The sequence below is a fragment of the Myxocyprinus asiaticus genome, chromosome 25, assembly GCF_019703515.2.
Source record: "Myxocyprinus asiaticus isolate MX2 ecotype Aquarium Trade chromosome 25, UBuf_Myxa_2, whole genome shotgun sequence".
NCBI classification, from domain to species: Eukaryota; Metazoa; Chordata; class Actinopteri; order Cypriniformes; family Catostomidae; genus Myxocyprinus; species Myxocyprinus asiaticus.
In genome coordinates, this window is record NC_059368.1 from 12,905,995 (window position 1) to 12,932,407 (window position 26,413).

The 26,413-nt window shown below is 36.2% G+C and overlaps 2 protein-coding genes across 7 annotated transcripts in view; one reads left to right on the forward strand and one right to left on the reverse strand.

Annotated features, from left to right (window-relative positions):
* Positions 1-15,341, reverse strand: part of LOC127415715 (CD2-associated protein-like) — a 92,554-nt gene extending 77,213 nt beyond the window's left edge. For 3 of the 6 annotated variants that reach the window (XM_051654555.1, XM_051654551.1, XM_051654550.1), the window contains exon 1: positions 15,063-15,341. In XM_051654555.1, coding sequence (XP_051510515.1) covers positions 15,063-15,066 — 4 coding nt within the window. In that variant the 5' untranslated portion in view covers positions 15,067-15,341. Of the gene's footprint in view, positions 1-14,520; positions 14,609-15,062 lie in introns of those variants that run through there. The other 3 variants (XM_051654552.1, XM_051654553.1, XM_051654554.1) reach the window with 3 other exon arrangements.
* Positions 15,342-19,211: 3,870 nt separating this feature from the next.
* Positions 19,212-26,413, forward strand: part of LOC127415717 (tumor necrosis factor receptor superfamily member 21-like) — a 36,303-nt gene continuing 29,101 nt past the window's right edge. Inside the window, exon 1 of the mRNA XM_051654556.1 lies at positions 19,212-19,576. Coding sequence (XP_051510516.1) covers positions 19,541-19,576 — 36 coding nt within the window. The 5' untranslated portion in view covers positions 19,212-19,540. The remainder of the gene's footprint in view (positions 19,577-26,413) is intronic.

Below are 26,413 nucleotides of genomic sequence, written 5' to 3' on the forward strand. Positions count from 1 at the left end.
GCACTAACTTAAGGGAGTACAGGGACCATAAGAAGGACATAAGCAAAAGCGACAGCGGACGGAGCAATGATGTTTTGACTCGGACACCGACCAGCCTACTAACTAACTACGGGGCATTGAAATCAGCCAGTAACGCTCGTGATAAACAGTGAAACTCCATTGTCCTCTGCAGCTAGGGTTGCCACTTTTGACGTTTTAAAATAAGGGACACTTAAATGGGGGGGGGGATCATGGCCCCCCTCACACAGTTTTAGCAATAAATGCATTATTAATAAAAAATTGTATATCCTTTCTTATATGCTAAAATGAGAACTTTCCTGACCCATGACTTATAAAAAAAATAAAAACAATACACCATTTATATGTTAAAAATATATTTATTTTCATTTTTTTGATTATTTGCCTTCATCTTATTTATGTATATATTTTGGATGGTTTATACATATTTTTTTTATAATTTTTTTGATTTTATTTTTTTCCTTCACCTGTACTTGTCTTTATGATTGAATTCATACATTGTTTGATCTTATTGAACATTTATATAGAAACAAACTCCACAGTTTTACCACCATTTGTGGACTTTTCAGACAGTCCCTTACCACACCCTCCACAGTATTAGCACGTTCTAGCACAATGTGTGGACTTTTTAGTAGTGGCCGACCACTATATCGGTCAGCCGATATATTTTCGGGAGATATTAGCCTTTCACCGATATATCAGTATCGGCGTATATTTTACCGATATGCGACGATATGAAAACTTTTTTCAGAACATATAATGCAGAAAACAATGCTTTAGAATTGGTGTCATAGCATAGTTTGTCCAGCAGAGCATGCTCCTACTCCATTGTTTACAGAGCTGAACTGACGGTGGCTCTGCAGACAGGGCGGAGTTCAGCGGTGTCATCACGGTAAGTTGTTAACTAGTCTGTTAAATACATACTGGAAACTTAATAAACAATGACCCCATCATTTTCCCTTTTCAATATAACTAATATAACGTTAACCTTGTCCCTGACAACCATGTCACTCATGTCTGTTTGCTGTTCGCCAGCTATAGTTTGTCAGTGCAGTCAGTAATATAGCAGATTGAAAGGTAAACATCAGAGCATCTTTTTGCAGCTCAGCAGACAATGGTGCAGTGGTGGATTTTGTCTGTTGAGTGTTGATTTCACGCTATGTTATTACCTAGTTGGTGAGACACAATGCTGGAAAGTAAAATAAACAACGTCCATCTTTTACTCTCCGTGACAACGAGCTTATAGCTAACTAGCTAATCACGTAGCTACTTTCATTGTTGTCAGCTGAGTGGAAGCTAATGAGTAAACATGTATTCACCAAACTGTTTTGTTTAGGATTCACAGTTTGGTACCCCCTTCAACCGAACAATTTCAGTCATGTCATTTATAAAATGTAATATTTAAAAGTCTGGTTTTCCACCGTTGAAAGTTTCCCCTGAACTTGTATAGCAGAATACGGTGTAACACTGCTGCCACTCTTTATCTCTTGTCTCGGCAGTATTAATATAGTCAGCATTTGATTGATACTAAAGAGTACTACTGATGTTTATTTAGCTATTTATTTTATTTGTATTTATTCTTTATTTTAATGGTCAGCATTTGACTGATACTAAACAGTACTGATGTTTAACTGTTTTATTTTTATTTATTCTTTATTTAAATGGTCAGCAATTGACTTATACTAAACATACAGTACTGATGTTTATTAAGCTATTTATTGTATTTTTATTTATTCTTTATATTTTTTATTAATTTTTTATGTTGATTTCTAGAATTTGTTGACAATGTATAATAATAATGTCAAATATTCTTTGATAAAAATATTTAAGAAAGCAGCCTTCTGATTACCTTTGCATAGTCATTTCGGTGCAAAATCTGTGAAAAATCCACATAGAAAAGGTCTGTTTTCATTCCAGCTCAAAAATTCAATATACCAGCCACCTTATCGGTAATCGGTGAATTTTCCCTCTCTAAAATCGGTATTGGTCTCAAAAATATCATATCGGACGGGCTCTACTTTTCAGACCGTCCTTTACCCACCATAGGCAAATTTTCCAACTTAAATTGGCGATCTGGAACGATTTCACCGTGACACCATCTGACCAGCTTAAATACGGGACAAATCGCGTCCCATATTGATTCAATACGGGACGCATCATTTTATCTTTAAATACGGGACGATCCCTTATTTTATTGGACGGGTGGTAACCCTATCTGCAGCTGATCTCAGTACGTTTTTTTAATTTTTGCCAAGTTTGTTAGCTTTTCTTACACTGTTGTCATCTTATTTTGTGCATTGTTTTGTTCTATAAGGGGATTTTTGACCAGCTACTAGGGCTGGGCGATATGTCTAAATTATATCTCGATATTTTTCAGACTATTGACGATATTCAATATATATCTCGATAATTATGTATTTGCTCTGAAATGGCTCAAATGTGTTTTGTTTTTGTTTTTTATCAGAGGAACCATAATTTTATCCAAACAGCCATTGTTGCCAAGTAGATTATATATTTTAAAGACATTAAATAAAAATCTATTTTAAAATAATTAGTTTTTCATTAAATAAACACAAGGGAGAATGAAATCCAATCATTTTCATTGATATGCACTTTATATTTATATTTTATATACAATGATACATAGTAGCTTAATAAAAAGCATTATTTACCTTCAAATGTTTTTACTAATTACTTTTTATGAATTAACAAGATGTGCAAAACTATTTCACTGACTTATTTTTGAAACCACATTTGAACATTGCATAATACAAATTTATTACTGGGACACGTGAGGTTTATTATTATAATATAATGCTGAATTATAATTATTCTGATTATTAGATTTGCATTATATATCAGAGTAATTATTTCTGTCCTGTTTACTTCACATCCACCTGGGGCTTTTCTTTTGACACAGAAAAGGCAATGTGTATTTGACAGTTTTCATGTCCCACATTTCCTGAAACACTGTAATTTCCTCCTTTTCTGTTGTTCTGTGCCGCATTTGTAGATTTTATAATAACTTGTAGCAGTTACTAATGTTTGGAATTGTGTGAATGCTTGAACATACATTACTTTGATTTCACAATGCATGTGACATGAAATAATCTGAGATCGCCGCCATGCGCGTGCACACAGATCAGCGCATGATCGGTTTGTTCTGAATCACACACAGTCCGTGTTTATCTGTCTTTAATAATAATCAATTAATAATTACATAATTATAAATCAATTAATCAATCAATTAATAATCACACATGACCACACAAGCCCTGAAGGATCATGAAAATGTCCTACTGATGCGCTCTTTATGAAACTTAATGGCCAAATGAAAGCACATTAAAATCATCGCGATATTCATGATATTGGATTAGTTAATATTCGACATATCGCCCAGCCCTACCAGCTACTCACTAAGTTTGGATTAATTGTTAATTAAAATGGTGGGATTCTCAATCAATAATATTATATGCTATGGCAAAAATCCAAATACAACCATTTGCTTCACCAATGTTAATAATGATTCCACTGTAACAGTTTACAGAACTTAGCAAGTTAAGCCATAGTTCATACAATATAGTGTAATTACATTATCTGTCATCTTTGGCGTAGATGTCGTCTCTGACAATCTTGTTGATCAATGTAATAACGATGAATTGCATTAATCTGTATGTTTAAATATGTCCTCAAAAACAAGAGTAAAAGCTGTATACAAACACACTGTGACACGCAATGTTTGTTTATGTTTGAGGTAGCCACGTGAAACTACCACGTAGACAGTAACCCGTAACTTCACCGTTCGGCTCTCAGATCAGTGGAAAAGCCCGGCCAATTTACGATAGGCTGCAGATAGGCTCCAGGACCACAGGCTCGGCACGAGAACAATAGCAATTTCGGTGGAAAAGGGCTATGAGAAATCTCTCTTACAGCACTCTTGGAAGAAAAGTTGAATCAATGGTTAACAGAGTATACACAACCCATAAACTGGCCGTTTCAGTGAATGCCAAACTATATCATCATCTCTCCTCTTGGATGGATCTCTGCAGTCACTATCTGTTTTAAATGCTCATTTTAGGCTTTGTGTGCCTGTATGAAGGCCAGTTGAGTCACGGTCCTTGGGCCGGTTGCACCGGCTGTGCATAAGTTAAAACTTAGCCTAGTTGTGGTGTAAATGGGCGCTAGGTCACAATTTACGCACTACTAAATATTTGAGCGTTGCACCATTAAACTTAGGTAGGACGTAACCCTAAGTATAAACTAAATATTTACGGCAGACTCCGACCAGGAGTAAAGGATGGAATAAAAAAGCAGACTAATTTAATGACATCAATGAGCTCATGTTTTGGCTGACAGGCATCAATCCTTTCAACATAAATTATGATGTTGACATTTACACTCGTTTACATTTATGAGAAAAAAACAAACAAAAAAAACGTACTTTTAAACAGCTCTTCAGCATGAAACCGATCTAACGGTGCAGTTTTCAGGGTGCATCACCCGGTGTCAAGTTTCAACATATACGAAATATATAAGATATTAAAATGAATAAATGTCTATTTTTCCAGCCTGTTGTATTAGTATTTATTTATCACCCCTTATTTATTTTAGATACAGTTCCTATATATTGTTATTTAAAAAAAGGGCAAATATGCCATTTATTAAATCTACTTTTATTACGTATCGTATTTTAATGGAGATATAATTTATTACAGCTGACAGTTACGTGAACAAACAAGGTTTGAACATCAACTGTAACAAGATCAAATTGAAGCTGATGGCTTTTTAACACTTCTGTGTACAAATTTGAAGGCTGCTTATTGGATAAATATGGGTAAACGTCATATTATGCGACTACGCATTACTTTACGGAGAGCTTACGACCTACTAGTTAAGTCTTGCATTAAGAACAGGTGGTGGAACCAAATTAAACACTGACTTAGTTACAAACTAACTAGTAGTTACTAAGCCCTTAGTGTGAACTTTACGTCCCAACTTACGTGAGAACTTACGCACAGCTGGTGCAACCCTACCCAGGTCTCTTCCTCTTCCAATTGGTAGAGTTTGCAGAAGATAAACCAGCACCACTGTGGTAGAAAAGGGGGTTTCCAAGGACTTGATTAACCTGTCATTGAGCACACAAAATATGATCTTCTCCTTGAATTCAACTGTTCTGTATGCTGTACTCTTATAGCAAAGAACATTGGTCACTGAGGTCAGGCTTTAAGAAATGGAAAGTTAGGACAGAGCTTTACAGGAATTGTCTAGCACATGAATCCTGACAGAATGACAAGGTTGGCCGACTGTGGCGTCTTGGTGAGAGCGTCGGGAGTGGGGTGCGGATCCAGATCCTATTACTTTACTTTCATTATGTCCCTTATTCCCAGTACAGCCATTGAGAAAGGAAACAGATAAGGTAATTTACTTCTCAGTGTTCTGATTACCAACATCTCTAAATGCTTTTCTCAAAATATTATTTACACATCCCAGATTTTTCCACTCTGTAACTACAGGAAAAGACTGGATGACTGGATTATACAAAAGGCTGAAAAGGAAGATAGCCTAACTTGAATCCAAGAAATTGGGCCTGATTAAAGACTACTTAAAACTTTATCCAAATGCAATCTCTGAAATTACTTGTCGTACACCCTTGTTGAACTTAGCCTACTCATGTTGAAAGTCATATAGTAATTCCAAAGGTGGAGCTGAAGAAAGTGCTCCTTTACAAAAAAAGCAGTTATAGCTCATAGGTGGCTCAAGGACCTGTATTAATGACAAATAGACAGTATAAACACATTTTGAGAACTTGTAATTGTAAATGAAATGTAGATCATGATAAAGTGTCAGTTCTTTACAAAAGAAATCAGCAACCATATGTCCAACTAGGGTTGCGCTGTTCCAGTAATAACGAAGTATCGCAATACCAAAAAAATTAAAACGGAACTACATCATCTTGTTGCTAATTTCGGTACCATATTACAGTATGCTGTCATTAGCTAAATGATATGAGATGTGAAAAATTTTAGATGAAATTATTGACAATTTGAAAATAAAATAAAAAACCTCTGGATATGGCCAAATGTGATCATTAAACAGCAGAAGGATGTAATTTAATTAAATAATATACAGTCACATGCGCTGCACGCTACAGAATGAACAAGAGGTGCTGCTCTGCTCTGTCATGATTCACACACACAGACACATAGGCGCATGCATGCGCACACACTCACACAAACTCAACATACACACTGCTGGTGCTTAATTTTCATGCAGTGTGTTTAGAGTATAAACGGCTGTTAACACTTAAATGAACTCCTTGGGTGCAGCTCAGAGATTTCAGCTCGAGAGTCACGATGGGATTATCCCAGAATTATTGGGAAACTTGATATAACTAACCCGTAAAAACAGGAAGAACTCAAAGGTTTGTCAAAATAAAAGTTAGGTAACCGCTAACATGAAAGCTCTATTCAAATGGATGAAAAATATAACTACTGTGTAAAAATGTGATATTCAAAAAGTAGCAATAATACTCATAATAACAATTATGTAATATTAAATGGTTGTATTATTATTATTATTATTATTATTATTATCTGTAAGCAATATCACAAACGCAAGCAGCCTTGTGCCACAGGTAATCAGCTTTGTTTTATTGTTTCATTAATACTGTGAAACTCTGTTGTGCAGCATTTTATTTTACCAAAAATAAAATTGCAATTATTTTGTAAAAAATAAATAAATAAAATACATATATATATATATATATATATATATATATATATATATATATATATATATATATATATATATATATTTGATTAAAACTGTGTGCATCAATTTGATTAAACACCATTTGATCATAACATTTAATTAAAACATTTAACATAGAATCCAGAAAAATTTAAATGGAAAACGCATAATTTGTATCTGTAAGACTTCATACAGTTCTTTTAATCAAGTCATTTTCTGTTTAATTTCATTAAAAAATCTGAGGCTTTTTATTTGTTCATTATAGTATCGATTAAGTATCGATACCAAGGCACCAGGGCTGTATTGTAACGAAGCCAGAATGTTGGTATCGGAGCAACCCTATATGTCCAATGCCACCTCCAAAATCCACAGACAAATTTTTCATGGCATATGTTCACTGTTGAAGTGCAAGCCAAACTAGCTGTGTGCGCAGTGGACCAGAGAGAGGTCAGACATTAAATGGGTCAGTGGCTTAATAAAATAAAATTACTACACTGAACAAAAACAAAAACGTAAAAGAAAAATCAATAATGGCTGGAGCTTGGAAGAAATAGAGCAGAGAGTGCCCCTAATATGGGACACTTCTTGTCAATACAACCTCACAGTGCCCTCTGGCACTTTGGACTCAGCTAATCAAGACCCTGGCTGACACATACACATACACAGAGAGTAAACTCTTACATTTAATAATTTAAAGATGTCTGAGATTTAAAAATAAACACACACACACACACACACACACAGACGAAGCAGAACTCAGATCAACTAGAAAGGAAGTTCCTGCAGCATTTTCAAGAACATAACTTCATTTTTAGTATATCGGAAAACATGAAACAAGAAGCCTAACTTAAAATTAGTGACAGCTTTCAAGAACTTTTTTTTTTTTTTTTACAAAAAGCATTATTTGTCCCCATTTTCAAGCAAGTCTGCTCCTCCTCTAAATCATCTTTTTAAATATCCCTATATAATGAACACTTTTCAAGTACCTATTTTTGTTAAAAAAAAACGATGCTGCTAATTTAGGGCTGTATAGAATTATTTTCCTGTAGTGATCATTTCTAGCCATAGCCATCTTTAATCAGTGCTATAATGCCATATTAATTGGAGTGCATGTACTCTGGAAAAATTTAATAATGATGCTGATCCTATGCATTATGGAGCATTGGCAATACAAACATATATTACCATGTCGCAACACTTTTTCTCACGATATTGTATATTAATACTTTAGTTCGCTGTATCATTTTTTTTTTATTGATCTATTTGTGTATTCATATCATGTCCTGTCCTACAGTTCAATAATTAAGAAGCAGGCCATCTAAATAAGAACAAACTCTAAAACTTGCCAAACTCAGTTAAAAGTTAGAAGATCCCATGCCGTGTTTAATTAACTGTTCTAACTGCGCATTTCACGGCTCAATTTGACCTGTTTTTTTTAAACGTCAAATTACAAATATACATATATATACTGTATTTATATAATTGTATATATACAGTATAATATACAGTATATTATACAGTATATGACCCCATTTCCACCTGGTTTTAAGATGCGTTTTTGGTGATCGGATCACATTTGGTCAGCGCTAAATACATGTCAAAACGGGATCTAAAACGTTGTGTGATCGTATCACAAAAACCGCATTCTGTACGTATGTGGTCAAAAACGCATTTGAACATCACATTTGAGGTGTAAACACTAATACGTCCTGTATCAACCACTGCACTAAAACAAGAGTTTAAACTTTGCCGGTTACGAGCAGTTTAAAAGGAAATTACCGTCTAATCAGAAAAATGAAAAAAGCAGATATATATATACACACACATACAAGCATGAGAACGTCACAGATCTTCTTCAATGTGTCTGAAATCAACATGCAGGGACACTTATGAGAAGCACAAACATCTGCAGCTCAGGTTAATTCAACTAATCCACTAAAATAATGGACAATTCTGCTCGAAATGTTGATTTTGTGCTTAGATTACATTTCAGCTGCATCAGGGAAAAACAGCGTGCCATTTGTTCCGTGCTTTCTTTGTCTTTTCTGACTTTGTTGCAGTTTATTATCATGCAGAAAACACACTAACATAGTGATTGATGTTTGTCATCATGAAACAGACACACTTCCCTCCAAATCTGATCACAAGTGGTCACAGAGGACGCATTTAAATGACCAGGTGTAAACAGCGATGTGTTTCACCTGACCACATTGATCAGATCACCTGAGATGCATCTTAATACCAGGTGGAAACGGGGTCTATATACATTTGAAGTCAGAAGTTTACATACACTTAGGTTGAAGTAATTAAAACACATTTTTTACCACTCCACAGTTTTTAAATTAGCAAACTATAGTTTTGGCAAGTCATTTAAGACATCTACTTTGTGCATGACACGAGTCATTTTTCCAACAATTGTTTACAGACAGATTGCTTCACTTTTAATTGACTATATCACAATTCCAGTGGGTCAGAAGTTTACATACACTAATTTAACTGTGCCTTTAAGCAGCTTGGAAAATTCCAGAAAATTATGTCAAGCCTTTAGACAATTAGCCAATTAGCTTCTGATAGGAGGTGCACCTGTGGATGTATTTTAAGGCCTAGCTTCAAACTCTGTGCCTCTTTGCTTGACATCATGGGAAAATCAAAAGAAATTGTGGACCTCCACAAGTCTGGTTCATCCTTGGGAGCAATTTCCAAATGCCTGAAGGTACCACGTTCATCTGTACAAACAACAGTATGCAACTATAAACACAATGGGACCACGCTGCCATCATACCGCTCAGAAAGGAGATGCATTCTGTCTCCCAGAGATGAATGTAGTTTGGTGCAAAAAGTGCAAATCAATCCCAGAACAACAGCAAAGGACCTTGTGAAGATGCTGTAGGAAACAGGTAGACAAGTATCTATATCCACAGTAAAACGAGTCCTATATCGACATAACCTGAAAGGCTGCTCAGCAAGGAAGAAGCCACTGCTCCAAAACCGCCATAAATAAACCAGATTACAGTTTGCAAGTGCATATGGGGACAAAGATCTTACTTTTTGGAGAAATTTCCTAAGGTCTGATTAAACAAAAATGGAACTTTTTGTCCATAATGACCATCTTTATGTTTGGAGGAAAAAGGGTGAGGCTTGCAAGCCGAAGAACACCATCCCACCGTGAAGCATGGGGGTGGCAGCATCATGTTGTGGGGGTGCTTTGCTGTTGGAGGGACTGGTGCACTTCACAAAATAGATGGCATTATGAGGAAGGAAAATTATGTGGATATACTGAAGCAACATCTCAAGACTTCAGCCATGAGGTTAAAGCTCAGTTGTAAATGGGTCTTCCAAATGGACAATGACCCCAAGCATACCTCCAAAGTTGTGGCAAAGTGGCTTAAGGACAACAAATTCAAGGTATTGGAGTGGCCTTCACAAAGCTCTCAATCTGATAGAAAATTTGTGTGCAGAACTGAAAAAGCATGTGCAAGCATGGAGGCAATGCTACCAAATACTAACAAAGTGTATGTAAACTTCTGACCCACTGGGAATGTGATGAAAGAAATAAAAGCTGAAATAAATAATTCTCTCTACTATTATTCTGACATTTCACATTCTTAAAATAAAGTAGTGTTCCTAACCGACCTTAGACAGGGAATGTTTTCTACGATTAAATGTCAGGAATTGTGAAAAACTGAGTTTAAATGTATTTGGCTAAGGTGTATGTAAACTTCTGACTTCAACTGTATATAATATTTATTTTTAATATTTAGCCTTTAGTACAAATCTTTGGTTTTCTGTCGATGAAGGGGTACTTGATCCTTATTGATGGTGCTGCGGGGGTACTTACAGCAAAAAAGTTTGGGAAACACTGATCTAAGCTAGCTATGCACACTAACAAATAAAATATTTATGCTAATATTTAAGATTTTACCAAAGAGCCTCTTCACACTTCAAGCATTCCTGGACCTATATGTCAGTCAAACAAAATCAAACCACTTAGGCCCTATTATTATCCTTTTCCTTGTCAGATGTTGAGCATAGTCCTTTTCTGTAGAATCACATGGCACAATAACTTGTGCAGTAGGGAGAGGCTACTGAGATAGATTCCTCACATATTTTCAGCTTTGGGTTTTTTGTATAGCCTAATGTCAAGAGCTGGGTTTGACACGTTGGGAGGATCCTGCAGCTGAGCTCCTTAATGTGAGGACATTTAATTTCACTCAGATAGAATATAGATTCATCATATAGTCAATATTTGCTGAAGCTTTTCATTTTCAAGGCAAATCCCTTTAAGCTTTACAGATACCAGATCATTTCAAGGGCTGTTCGTCAGTTTAAAGCGATAGTTCACCCAAAAATTGTAATTCTCTCATCATTCACTCATCATTAATTCCCTCATGCCATCCCAGGTATGACTTTCTTTCTTCAGCAGAACACATTTGAAGAAAAATAGAAAAATATACTTATATATATATATATATATCAGTAGGTCCTTTAAGTGCAAGTGGATGGTGATCAGACATTTGAAGCTCCAAAAATCACTGACAGTAAGCATAAACGTTATCGATACGACTCCAGCGGTTAAATTTATGTCTTCTTAAGCAACATGATCGCTTTTGGTGTGAAAAGACCAATATTTAAGTACTTTTTAACTACAAATCATCACTTCCGGTCAGCAGCAGTATGCGCGTGACGTATTCAAGCTGGCGAACATGTCAGCCTTATCTTCAAGACACACGTTTACAGTGTTAACAGCTTTATTGATTATAACAGGAGTGTTCCAATATTCCCAACCTTGCCACTGAGGAAAGAACTGTGAGCATTTAAACTACGATACACTTCCATCGCCTCTCTCGCGTAGACAAGCTCAGTATCGACAACACATCTGGATATATCATTTCAGGTAAACAGGTTTCACTTCAGGTTTGATGTTCAAGAAAATTTCTGACTTATTTAAAGGATCCAGTAATGACACATCATTGTTTATTTTCATTTTTTGTACATCTATTGTTTGTTCTGTTTTACCTAGACCAGAGGTGCCCAAACCTTTTCCTATGAAGGGCCAAAAACCAATCCTGAGAGAAAAGAGAACATTGCATTACAAACTCAGGGCCTGGAATTTATTTCTGAAAATGATGATCAAAATGATTGATCGTTTTAGCGCGTGAGCACGACACCGAACTGATGCAAAGCGTGAGAAGCGGAGTGCCCCTCTGTGTGCGTTTATGGTGCGAGCATCCGCCACTGACATGGCAACATCTGCACACCAGATGGCACGAAACAAATAATGTTCAGCGAATATTCAAATAAACACGATGGATATATTAATTTGGAACTATATCAGATTGCAGGGGGATTTTTTTGCCCAGATCCTCCATTAATTTCCAACCCTGAATGGAAATAGAGATGGAGATGAGAGATGTAACAGGTGTTTATGAATCTCTCTTCATCATGCAGCTGGTACATTACACAAAGTATTTTTGCTATTTCTGCCTTTCTTGCAAATGTGCTGCATTATGAATAATGAGGGAGCGCAAAGATATGAAAGGCTTGCAATGTTAACAGCTTTGTTGATTATAAACTGGAACAATATATTTTTATCGCGTCGCTTGCTTATGGAGACATGGTATAACACCATTTGCATGTCGAATTAACAGGTTTAGAATGGTTTATACATCTGTAACATCTTAAGTTCAGTATCTATGCAACAAAGCACTTTGTCACTTCATGCGCTCGCACTGCTGACAGCTGCAAGAGAGGGAGAGACAGAGCGGATTTATTGGTTTACTAATTTGCAGCTTCACTGTAAAGTGAATAAAAGTGTGCGGGAAATTGTGCGCAATAGCCGTAATCCCATGAATTTCAGGCTCTGCAAACTGTTTTATATTAAAATAACCCTGGTTCCGCTCCATTATAATTTTATTATACAAAAAAAAAAAAAAAAACCCTTACTAAATTAATCTGCTAAATTAATGCAATGAAAAGCTGCGTCAATAGCATTTTTTTTTTCACTCCTGTCATATATTTCAAGGCGGGCCAAATCAAACACCCTAGTTTGGACATCTCTGACCTAGACTCTATAAGTACAAGCTAGCCATTTTATCAAGACCTGTGCAGTTGCGTTCTAATTCTTTGTTTACATCCTTGAAATGGTCTATGCCACAACAATTTTTGTTCATGTCTATTACAATCCTTTGCATTAAGTGAAAGGCAATCAAAGACTATAAGGTGCACACATTCATTTTAATAGTCATAAGGCCACACTTTAGCAGTTTAACAAAATGAAAATGAAATATGTAGAGCAGTAAGATTCCCACATGAGAGGAAGGACAGATCAGGGTTAAACATCCCATGAAACCTGAGATCAGTGAGAAACATTCACAACTTTTAACGTTGCCTGAACTGACTTAGTTTGCAGTCAAGACCTGACATGACCAAGCAATGTCCATTTGCACCCGTGCAAAGACTACTTTCATATTACTCTAACACACTTCCACCCTTCATGATGGGCTCAGTTTCCAATTCAGTGCTTACATAACTTTGTGACAACATGATGTATTGCTAACGAGAGGGGGGAGGCACTCCAGGCCACGAAAGCAGCCTGCCTGCCAGCCACTCTTTACAACAGATCTTACACCAGCCAGTACACACCACAGAATTACTCCAACCTACAGCTGGGAAAATAAATGATCGTTATGCCCCTTGTACCATACATGTAAACCAAATAACTTTTATTCCTTTGGGTCTCAGTCAAAGTGCTTTACACCCGAAACAGAAAATGTTCAAGGGGACGTGTTCTAACATATCTTCCACTCCAGAATATTACATCTTAAGTATGTTGTGTTAGAGAACAAAAACTCGGCCCAAGAGAGGAAAACCAGCAGCTGAATTTACATAAGATCACAATTCAGATTATGACAAAGAGAGTTCAGAGGGAGAGCTCTTACCAACAACCTTACCAGCTTTAAAAAGAATGATCTGGGTTCAATACAAGTTGAGCTCAATTGACAGGATTTATGGCATAATGTTGATTACCACAAAAAATAAAGCAAATATTGTGGTTACAGTGAGGCACTTAGAACGGAAGTGAATGGGGCCAGTCTATAAACTTTAAAATACACACTGTTTCAAAAGTACAGCCACAGGATGCAAACATTATACATGTAAACAGCTTACTAATCTTATATGTGTAAAGTTATGTCCAATATTACAACTTTGTTGTCATGATGACGTATCGCTGTAAACCCTGTACCCTGGTAAATGCCATAATAGCAGTAAATCCCTCATTTTATCACACTAAAATAATGTTAACATGCATAATAGTAACATCTTGTGGCTATAATTTTGAAACGGTGTGTATTTTAATGTTTATGGACTGGCCCCATTCTCTTCCAATTGTAACCAAGGTTTTTTTTTTATATATAAACAAGGGGCAAGTCGGCGTGGTAATCGACATTATGCCCCAAATGCTGTGGATTGAGCTTAAGTTTTTATTGAACCTGAAACATTCCTTTAGCAGACATAAAAATTGTATTTCTGAATGTGCACGCAGACAAAAATCACATCTGGCTACTACCAATATAAGCATGACCCAAAGGCTTGGCCACATGTCATAGCCAACATGCCAATAAAACAAACACATCACTGACTCCTTTACTAAATCCAGTAGTACAATCAAAGTAATAGTAGATAAGCATGCAGCAAGTACAATTGGTGTCAACAACTGAAATTGAGAGTAGTAAATATGGAAATGAAGCTAACCCAAAAGAGGATTTGCAGATAACTCAAAATCATTTGCACTATATTCAAAACCAGTCTAGTCGTCCACTTGAGCATGACCGAACAGAGCAGTACAAGGTGCCAGCCTAACGTTGTCCACTATTACATTTGTATACCTAATACCTTCCTAACTTCTAGAAAGGAGGGAGGTGCTTCTCATTAAAGCCACAGCCAACTTAAGGGGGCTTTCTTGGAACTGGGCCACGGCTTCTACAAACTGCTTTCACAATAATAAAATAACTTCAAACACCCTTAAAAACAATAATACAGAAGTGACAAGGCAGGGAGTTATTTATCCTGACGCAAAGCGCCTGGAATGTACTGGTTTGGACAAGCCGAGCCAGTTTGCGATAGTGGCGCCTATTCAAATATTCATCTATTAATAAGTTTGTTTCTTCATTCGACTTGGATAGATTGTTTCTTTTTTTCAAACGACGCTTGAATGGCGCGTTGGAATGTTTTCCTTGGAAACTGGAACGCGGGGTGACACCGCAACTGTTCCATTAGAACCGAGTTGAACTCACCCATACTGTCCTTCGATACGAGACCGTCTTGATCTGATGTGTACAATCTCCCGTCCTGGTGGCTGATGTAAGCTAGCAGGTTGGATGCTAGCGGTAAATCCTACTTGTGCGTGGAACTGCGCTGGTGAAGTGCTTGTTTTCGCGTTTATTTGCGATATTAATCCATTCCACTTTGTTTTAATGTCGGCCTATTGTTGAAGTGTGAGGTATTATTTTTCTTAAGAGTACTGTGCAGGAAGTTATCCAGAAGTCTCCACCTTTCTTAGATTTGCCTCCGCGATATTTCATCGGGAGGATCCCGCGAGAAGTGAGATTTCCTCACTGGAATGCAAGAGGCTGAAGTATTTTGATGTAAACTGGGTATAGGTGAGCTTTATTCTGAGAAAACCTACGCGAAAATACACGATGTATTTATATACATAGATAATTAATATCTTATTTCATATTGTTTATATTATTATACTGTCTCAGATATTGATAATTTAGTGCGTGAATTGAAGGGAAAATAAACTTCCTTTATTGGCTCGTTTTACTTTGGATCACAGACATAAAGCTGAATTCCTATTAAAGTATATTGACAATCAAAAAATCTCGTCCTTTTTGTTTATTTAGTGTTATAAAGCCCAAATAAAATATTTACTTTGGAGTGAGAGGATTAGCCTTCTAGTCGTTCTGCAATCGCTTGCTATGTGGCATTTCCCATGTAGGCGGCGCAGTAGCTGTGAAATCTCTGTGCGTCACTTCTAGCATGAAGTCGTGGCTGGAGTATTTGCATTAAATTTGGCTATTAAGCTGTTAACGGTGAACTGGAATCGTCCCAATCAAAAAACACTTTTTTCCTGAACTTTTTATGGAGTGTTTGGGATAACATTTTATCTGCCTATCTGTGTGATTACAGAACAACCACAAGCAAATACATTACTAGGATTAATTACTGTGATAAAAGATCACTTGCATTATAGACCACATCAGTATTCAAGGGATTTGGCACTTTTAGCACTAAATTTCTCTGTATAGTAAATTCCTTTGCAATAATGAAATAAAATTGTCTTCAAGCATAAGAAACAGCGTTAAAGGTGAATGTGACAAAGGCTGTCGCTCCAATGCATACCAATGATATTATCTAAAAACAAAAAAACAAAATTCTAATACAAGGGGTCTCATTATTTGTGCTTTAAACTCTGCTTGTTTTATGTGAGATTAATTAACCAAATAAGACTCTCAACTTAATAATATTTATGCTTGTAAAATACTCATTTCTTTTTATGTGCTGAAAGATGGGGAGTTGAAGGCACTTTCATTTTTAATCAGCAGAGGGCAGAATATGAACAACATACGAAAAGCAGTGTGGAATTACACAGTATTTTCTTGGACAATGCATTCATTTACTATAACTTCTTTTCTGTTATTTATGGATGACTTTAAACCGAATTGGATTTGGATTAAGCCAAATAAATAAATACATTTCCTCTACAAAGCCTAAAACTTATTGCAAATAATTGTATATGCTAAAATCTATGATCAAGCTTTACACATTTGCATATGAGTGGAAGGTGCAGTATCACCTGAAACTAAAGGTGATCTTAACAAGCAGCTCTACTACTGCTGTTAAAATTGTAGGTGCCCTTCTTACATGCTACAACATGAAGAGAAATATGCAACCTAGTTAACACAATGTCTGTGTACTGCTTATAAAACTAGTAAAAAAATAAAATAATTTAAAAAAAAAAGAAAAAGAAAAAAGAAAAGTAAAATTAAATGCAATTAAATAATCTAAAAAGTCCCAAAGCTGAAGGTTGAACAAAATAATCAATCTTCGTAATGTTTACATGGTGGACATACCGTCTTTGAGGTATTGGAAGAATGCAGCTTTAAACAGTGGAGGACATGGATTTTAGATGTTACAGATCTTTTAAATTGATTGATATGCCCTGTAATTAGAGCCGACCAGATCAACTCAATCCCTATAATTAATTTACAGACAATTTCTGAACCATTCAGCTGTGTGAATTCTGGACGCTTGCCTTACATCCTGAATGCTGAGAAAAATGGAATCTGGTGTTAACACATAACTGACAAACAAGTAAATCTAGTAATATTTGTTTACACGTGTTACAGATCCTTTCAGTCCTCAGTACAGCACTAGGTTGTGTGTAGTCCTGCAGTGGCACAAATGGCCATATTGTTGCACATATCATGGATGCAACCATAGTCTGAGTCACTAACCCACTTAGAGCGTTTTCCCGTGGCAGAAAATTGTGTGGCACGTGAGAGCATTTCCCCGTTTCATCCTTTTAGCTCCCAGTTGCACGTGTAGGCCTATGCCAGATGGTGTATCCCTCATCTGAGAGTCACTGGAAATTATCTCTGGTCATTGTGCCAGTGACACAAAAGAGCCTTATTCTGTTTACATATGTCTGAGGCCTGATAATGACTGTTTGGAAGACCTTCTTTCAAATCATAATAGAAATGAGACTGGACAGTACTGGCCATGTACTGTATCTATGCATAATAGATAGATAGATAGATTGTTTGTTTGTTTACTGGAGAATATGTTTTGCCACAACCTGTGCATGTATGCACAATAGACAGACAGACAGATGATAGACAGACAGACTGATTGTTAGTTAGTTAGTTACTTAGTTAATTCATTCGTTCGTTCGTTCGTTCGTTTGTTCGTTCATTAGTTAGTTTGTTTGTTTGTTTGTTTACTGGAGAATATGCTTTGCCACAACCTATGCATGTATGCACAATAGACAGACAGATGGACAGACGATAGATAGATAGATAGATAGATAGATAGATAGATAGATAGATAGATAGATATATTGTTAGTTAGTTAGTTTGTTTGTTTACTGGAGAATATGTTTTGCCACAACCTGTGCATGTATGCACAATAGACAGACAGACAGATGATAGATAGATAGACAGACAGACAGACAGACAGTCAGACAGACAGACAGATAGATATATTGTTAGTTAGTTAGTTTGTTTGTTTACTGGAGAATATGTTTTACCACAACCTGTGCATGTATGCACAATAGACAGACAGATGATAGATAGATAGACAGAAAGAGAGACAGACTGATTGTTAGTTAGTTAGTTAGTTTATTCGTTCATTCATTCATTTGTTCATTAGTTAGTTAGTTAGTTTGTTTGTTTGTTTACTGGAGAATATGCTTTGCCACAACCTGTGCATGTATGCACAATAGACAGACGATAGATAGATAGATAGATAGATAGATAGTTAGTTAGTTTGTTTGTTTACTGGAGAATATGTTTTGCCACAACCTGTGCATGGATGCACAATAGACAGACTGACATATGATAGATAGATAGACAGACAGACAGACTGATTGTTAGTTAGTTAGTTAGTTAGTTAATTCGTTCGTTCATTAGTTTGTTTGTTTGTTTGTTTGTTTGTTTGTTTACTGGAGAATATGTTTTGCCACAACCTGTGCATGTATGCACAATAGACAGACAGACAGATGATAGATAGATAGACAGACAGACAGACAGACAGACTGATTGTTAGTTAGTTCGTTTATTCGTTCGTTCATTAGTTAGTTAGTTTGTTTGTTTGTTTACTGGAGAATATGCTTTCCCACAACCTGTGCATGTATGCACAATAGACAGACAGACAGACCATAGATAGATAGATAGATAGATATATAGATAGATAGATTGTTAGTTAGTTAGTTTGTTTGTTTACTGAAGAATGTTTTGCCACAACCTGTGCATGTATGCACAATAGACAGACAGACAGATAGATAGGTAGATAGATAGATAGATAGATAGATAGATAGATAGATAGATAGTTTACTGGAGAATATGCTTTGCCACAACCATTGCATGTATGCACGACAGATAGACAGACAGACAGACAGATAGATAGATAGATAATCCACACTAAATTGGATGCACAGTACACCTGTGCAACAACTTTCTGCTACATAACATTTGTTATCCAGCCTGTAAAGCCATGTAGGACAAACTGAACTACACTACATTACACTGCTCTCAGTCCCAGTATCTTCCCGGAAACTGTCTCGCATCAAGCCTGTCTGCGGCGCAGACTAGCAGCCAGTGGCCAGTTTCGCTCGTGACGTATGTCGCCAGCACCCGCCCTCCTAGTCAGCAGCAGCCTGTCTTTGCGGCACAGAGAATCCTTAACCTGGACAAACAGAAGCCAGACTTCAGTCCACAAATCCTTCTATCATCGCTATGGGAATTATACAGTTTTTCTTCCAAAACGAAGCGCTTATCCCCTACTACTTGAAACCCGTGCACTCAGGGGCACAGACTATAAAAAGCCGTCAGTGGACGGAATTTGTGCACTGAAAGGAGAGATCTAGAAGGGACCTTACACAATGTGGGTGTCCTGTTGATGCGGAGATGATGATGCTCCACCTATGAAGCTCAAAAGTAACAGATGTGAATCTGGACATATTTAAAAGAAGACTGATTCGACTGGGACAATGCCTGGGAAAATGTACATGACTGTGTTGCTGATGGTAAGTCGAGGATACATTTATTTTTCATGTTTTTTAACCCCCCCCCCCCTTCTTCTTCTATCATCCCGAATATTCTGGCTTTTGTTAGATTTAAAGGAACAGTAGCTCTACCTGGTGACGCTCTTGGTGAGTGCTGCTGTAGTGAGGATAGAAGCCTTGGCTCCAAACAAAAGATGACATATTTTCAAAAACAACCTATTTATATTTTATAAAATATTTTGTTTTAAAATATTTTATCTAAAATATTTTGTTATATTAATATTTATGTATAATATATATTATAAACAGTTTATTGTTATTACTTATTGAGGCACACCTATTGTTTGAGAAACAGCCTAATTGCAGATATTCTTATTGTATTGTTTGTGGGATAGTTTTCATTTATAATCAGTTTTCAATAATAAAGTAATTCAATAGTAAATTCATTAACTATTTATACATATATAATTGACTTAATATCCCTGTGTAGTTTTGAAAACTTTTATTGTATTAAAGAGATCTACATGACTTAATGTATCAGTGTAGTTATTATTTAAAGACACTGCATGACTTAATATGCCTTGTAGTCATTGTTTTATATACACTGACTGTATTGTTTCAAAGAGATCTATGTGACTTGACATGCCTGTGTTGTTTTTGTTCAAAAATGCTCATAATTTAATATCCCAATGCAGTATGAGGTAAATTTAAGTTAATTTGGTATATCAGATCAAACTGGCTTATCCAGGTCTTTATCAAGGAACCATCAAAGCTGCACTCAAAAATCGGCTTCAGTTGTTTAATTCACATGCCGGCCAATAAATTATTAGTCTCGCAGCACTAGAAGGTTCAGCAGTTAGCTTTTTTTTTTCTTCTTCAATTTGAACCATCCATGTGCCTGTGAAAAACATATATCTTGGCAGTGATGCCAATGATGCAGTGTGCTTGGCAAGCGCTCTGGCATTTGCAGGAATACTTCTTGCTCATTCATTGAGCCTTAAGAATCATTGGCCGTTGTCTAGTATAAATGGGCATGAATGCCTCCAGACAGGGAGTGTTTGTTCTTGCTCTGCAGTTTTCAGTTATGATGTATCGCAGGTGTAACAGGTGTCCTGTTTGTCTAAACGCATTGGCACATGGAGTCCTGATGATATCACATCTTTCCCCATGGCTGTTCCTGCAGATTCGCACACCATTCTTTCCCATGAATCAACAAACATTTAGAGAGCTATACAATCCTAAAGCCCGTAGCTACATGTCCTGAAGCACTAATTCAGAATTTCCATTTAGTTTACAGCATCTACACTGGCAGCCAAAAGTTTGGAATAATGTGCTGTTTTTGCTGTTTCGGAAGGAAATTGGTACTTTAATTCACCAAAGTGGCATTCAACTGATCACAAAGTATAGTCAGGACATTACTGATGTAAAAAACTGCACCATCGCTATTTGAAAAAAGTCATTTTTGATCAAATCTAGACAGGCCCCATTTCCAGCAGCCATCAATCCAACAACTTATCCTTGAGTAATCATGCTAAATTGCTAATTTTGGTTCTAGAAAATCACTTAACATTATATCAAATACTGCTGAAAGCTATTTGGTTTGTTAAATGAAGCTTAATATTGTCTTTGTTTTTGTGTTGCCGCAGTAAACAATAGACTGGCATGTCTTAAGGTCAATATTAGGTCAAAAATGGCTAAAAAGAAACAGCTTTCTCTAGAAACTTGTCAGTCAATCATTGTTTTGAGGAATGAAGGCAATGAATACAATGCTTGAAATTGCCAAAAAACTGAAGATTTCATACAAAGTTGTACAATACAGTCTTCAAAGACGAAGGACAACTGGCTCTAACAAGGACAAAAAGAGATATGAAAGGCCAGATGTACAACTAAACAAGAGGATAAGTACATCAGACTCTCGAGTTTGAGAAATAGACACCTCACATGTCCTTAGCTACCCGCTCAACACCAGTTTCATGTACAACATTAAAGAGAATATTCAGGGGTGCAGGCCTTATGGGAAGAATTGCAAAGAAAAAGACACTTTTGAAACAGAAAAACAAAAAGAAAAGGTTATAGTGGATAAAGAAACAGACCTTGGACAACAGATAATTGGAAAAGAGTATTATGGATCTTAACCCCATTGAGCTTTTGTGGGATCAGCTAGACGGAAAGATGCGTGAGAAGTGCCTGACAAGACAGCCACATCTATGGCAAGTGCTACAGGTAGTGTGGGGTGAAATGTCACCTGAGTATCTGGACAAACTGACAGCTAGAATGCCAAGGATTTGCAAAGCTGTCATTGCTGCACTTGGAGGATATTTTGATGAGAACTCTTTGAAGTAGTTTAAGAAATTCTGAATTACTTTTTCAAATTGTAATAGTAATTTTTCACGTTACTAATGTCCTAACTATACATTGTGATCAGTTGAATGTCACTTTGGTGAATAAAAGTACCAATCTGTTTCCATAAGAGCAAAATCTGTACATTATTCCAAACTTTTGGCAGCCAGTGTACATCTGTAGAAGATACCATTGGGTTGTTCCTATGAGCTCCTGGAAGTTAGTAACAATTAAGTACATAGAATTGTAGAATTATTTAAAGTGTATACACAGGTTACAAGCTCATGGAGTCAGGCTGTGAATTGCCAGGTCCACACCATCATTGACGTTCTTCTATTCAAGCTCATAAGAGCGGCTGTATCAAAAATCAAGCACTGGGATTGCAAATGCAAATGAAAACTTCTTTAAATAATCTTTTTTAGGAAATAGATATTTGTGTATCTCTATAGGTATCGGCACCAAATGGAATATGGAATAGCAAAAATAATGATTGTTTTCAAATGGTTCCACTCTCAATCCACCCCATGATTGGTTAAGCCAAAGGTGCTGTGCTAGGATGAGAAATGTTTTAATACCGCCACAATTTATGCATGGGGTTAATCCTTTAATGTTAAAATACTCACTGTTTCAAAAGTATAGCCACAAGACATAAACAAAATGAATATTGTCATGATTTTAGTTGGATGAAATTGCTTAATAACCTTTTCTGTGTAAAGTTATACCCAATTTTACAACTTTGTTGCCATGACGACGTAATTCCATAAACCCCAAAACCCTTTAACTACCGTAAAAACTAAGAAAATTGGCCCCATTTACTTCCATTGTAAGTACTTCACTGTAACCTAAATTTTTGCTTTCCTTAAAGAAAATGAGGGATGAGTCAAAATAATTTTTTGGGTAATCAACTTTATGCCACAAATGCTGTCAATTGAGGCTAACTTATACTGAACCCAGAATATTCCTTTAAGGATTTACCTTGGTACTGAAATGGTCTTTATCACTTTTTGCATGCTTGCAATTCCTTGTGGCCTTATGGCTAATAATATTTATGCTGCAACACTTGGAATTATTTCTAAAAATATTATTGTACAAGTGCCTGAAGATGTTTTCGTAGCTGAGCCAATGCTAAGACTTTGAAGGTTACAGCTTTAAAAGGCAGCAGCAACGTTTTGAAAAGCTGCCAGTAATGCATATTTTTTCCAAAGTTGCGACTTTGTAGCCGATTTCTTTTCTTAGCAGACAGGGACGGTTAGTATGCAAATACACTCACTGTTTTTCTGTCATGGTGGGGACTCTCCATTGACTTCTTTTGTTTTATACAGAGCTAAGGATATTTTTTTTATTCCCTACCCCTAAATCTTATTTAATAATATTTTTATTAAGACATTTTTTTAAAGATGTTTATGAAGCTGTTTTCCTCATGGAGACTATTGTTTTACATGTGGCTGACATTTGGTCTCTACTATATAGGCAAAACCTGTTCCCCACAGTCTTTCACAAAATTGTTAAAGAGCAAATACTCTACATAGGAGTGCCCTTTTACTGTTTCGGGTGGGTTGAGAAGGTGGAGAGTTGGTGAAGTTGGAACATATCTTTGTTTTGTACATCATGTATTCTGTGGTGGTTATCGAAAGCAAGAATGCTTGAAAAGATGTTACTCTTATCTTAGGCTGTAAGTTTTTGTTTCAGGAGCCGGTTCAGAGAAAACAGACTTCTGAAGCATGTCTCTTGATGCAACAGTGTACTTATTCAGTGATGGGAAAGGAGTTAGTGGAAAGTGCTTTTGTAGACCACTAACCCTACCGGCATTGTCCTGTCATCAGTGAAATTGTCCCCCTCACTGCCCTACTTCAAACCCTCGTCTCTTAGCTCACTGTTGGCTTGCTCTATTGGCCTCCTCTACAGCTAAGGCCGGTGGGAAAGCAGAGCTTTGTCTAATCCCTATTCATGTTCTGCAGAAGCTTTAGTCAGTTGTCCTACCAGACTGCACTAAAACAGTCCCTGTCAACCTACAGATGGCTTACTAGTTGTTTTTGCATATTATGCTGGAGTAGGAAGAAGTATTTTAATATTGGAAAAATGACCTTTAATTTAGTGATTGATTTGACATAGTTTGACATTGTCGAGTAGATGACTAAAATTGACTAAAACCCATTCCCAGTTTTTAGCAATGTCAGTATGTGTTGACTAGAGAATATTAATGTTGTGTTTGTTTTGAAGCTGCATGGTCCATTCAGTCAGCCATCCCCTTATTAGCAAGGAAATTAAGTCTTCTGTGCTTTTATTCTAGTCTTCTGTGCGGTCTGTTGTAGAGGAACCATAATAAAACTCCAGGGGTTTTGTGATCAACTGTTGATAGAACTTTGTGTTTCAAAAGTGTTGATGCAGTGGGGCCCTTGTGTTCTAGATATTAGAGCTTATTGCTTTCCGGCATCATATTTTTGGTGACGACTTTTGTACCATTGCCAATATGTAGAGAATAAAGCTGTCTATCATGGCAAAAGCCCAATTTTGGTGTGGAATTAACATGTGAGCTAACATCATAAAGATGTTTAGGTGCTGTTATCATGCTGTGCAGTCAGGAGTGTTGGAAGGAGGGGACTGTTATGATTGGAATCTGGCTTTCGTGGATCACGTTCAATCTGTACTTACTTTAGAATTGCCGTGTTTATGGCTGTCTTGTCATTAAAACTAATTTTGAAGGTCATCAGCTTTTAAAAGTCAGCTTATTCCAAGGAACCTGTTTTTGGTCTTTAAATTGTTGGTTGCAAGAGTGATTTCTTGCAGACTGTGTAATTGTTATTCAGACTTGTTTTGCCATGGGCATTCATTGCGTTTAAAGATCCCATGAAAGTTGGGGAAAGCTTTTAGCCCACATCTTTTAGCTTTGAGCTCATCTACTGTATATGCTTGTGTACTCCTAAAGATTGGTGCATTTTAAAGGGATAGTTCACCCAAAAATCAAAATTATATTATAATTTACTCACCCTTATGCCATCCCAGATGTGTATGACTTTCTTTCTTCAGCAGAACACAAAGTTTTTCTAGAAAAATAGCTCAATGCAATGCAAGTGAATGGTGACCACACCTTTGTTGCTCTAAAAATCACATAAAGGAAACATAAAAGTAATCCATATGACTCCAGTGTTTAAATCCATCTCTTCAGAAGCGATATAATAGGTGTGGGTGAGTAACAGAAGAACATTTAAGTCCTTTTTACTCTAAATCTCCACTTTAACTTTCATTTTCTGAAAGTGAAACTAAACAGGCACCAAATGTGGCTTTCACATGTAAAAGTGAATGTGAAAGGTCAAGGATATCTTTACTGTCCCGAGGGGCAATTATTTTTTTTTTTTTTTACAGTCAGCAGTGAACACACAACCATCAGACAAACATTAATAAATGGACAATAGATACAACATAAACAAAAAATCACATTGAATTATTTAAAAAGCCAATGGCAGCTGGAACAAATGAGTTCTTAAGTCTATTTGTCCTACATGTTGGCAGATTATATCTGCAGCCAGACGGTAGCAACTTAAAATCCTTGGACAGGCGGTGGCTAGAATCAGCCAAAATTGACTTGGCCTTCTTTAAAACCCTGACCTTGTACAGATGAGTTATCATTCAAGGTTGTGCCTGCAATTTTGCTGCACACTTTAACGATACTATGCAATCTGTTTCTATTTTTAATGTTAAGTGACCCGTACCAGCTGGCAAAAGAAAACGTAAGGACCGATTCAATAAAACAGGAAAAAAAACATTTTCATAAAAAAAAAAAAAAAAAAAAGTGGAGATATAGAGAAAAGAAAGGACTTACATTTTGATCTGTTTCTCACCCACACCTATTATATCCCTTGAGAAGATATTAATTTAACCACTGGAGTCTTATAGATTACTTCCATTTTTCTTTTATGTGATTTTTGGAGCTAAAAAGGTCTGATCACCATTCACTTGCATTGTATGGACCTACAGAGCTGAAATATTCTTCTAAAAATGTTTGTTTGTGTTCTGCTGAAGAAAAAAAAAGTCATACACATCTGGGATGGCATGAGGGTGAGTAAATGATGAGAATTTTCAGTTTTCTTTTAAGCACATTTGGGTGTTTCTTCAGCTTAGGGCAATTTCATGTTCTAGGGGTTGATTATTTTATTTATTTTTTTATTATTTCTTATTTTAATTTCTTTTAACAAACAGATTTCCATTTTTTTTTTTTTATTTATTTATTTTTTGTGCTTTTTAAATGCGTTTTATGTGTAGATTTTATTGTTTTAGCCTTGTCCCAGACCCAGACTTTCAATATTATATTATATGATAAATTATTAATTGTTTAAAACTATGATCTAAACAAAAAGTGAAATAAACATAAACCATTTCAATATTTATTGTGTGAAAATGATTTCTATCAATTTAAAGTTTTTTTTTTTTTTTTTTTACATCTGTCCTACAGTTGCGGTGTCATTTCCACTACACCAAACAATTTTGCCTCTTAAGTTTTTTTTCTTCCAAGTTAGTCTT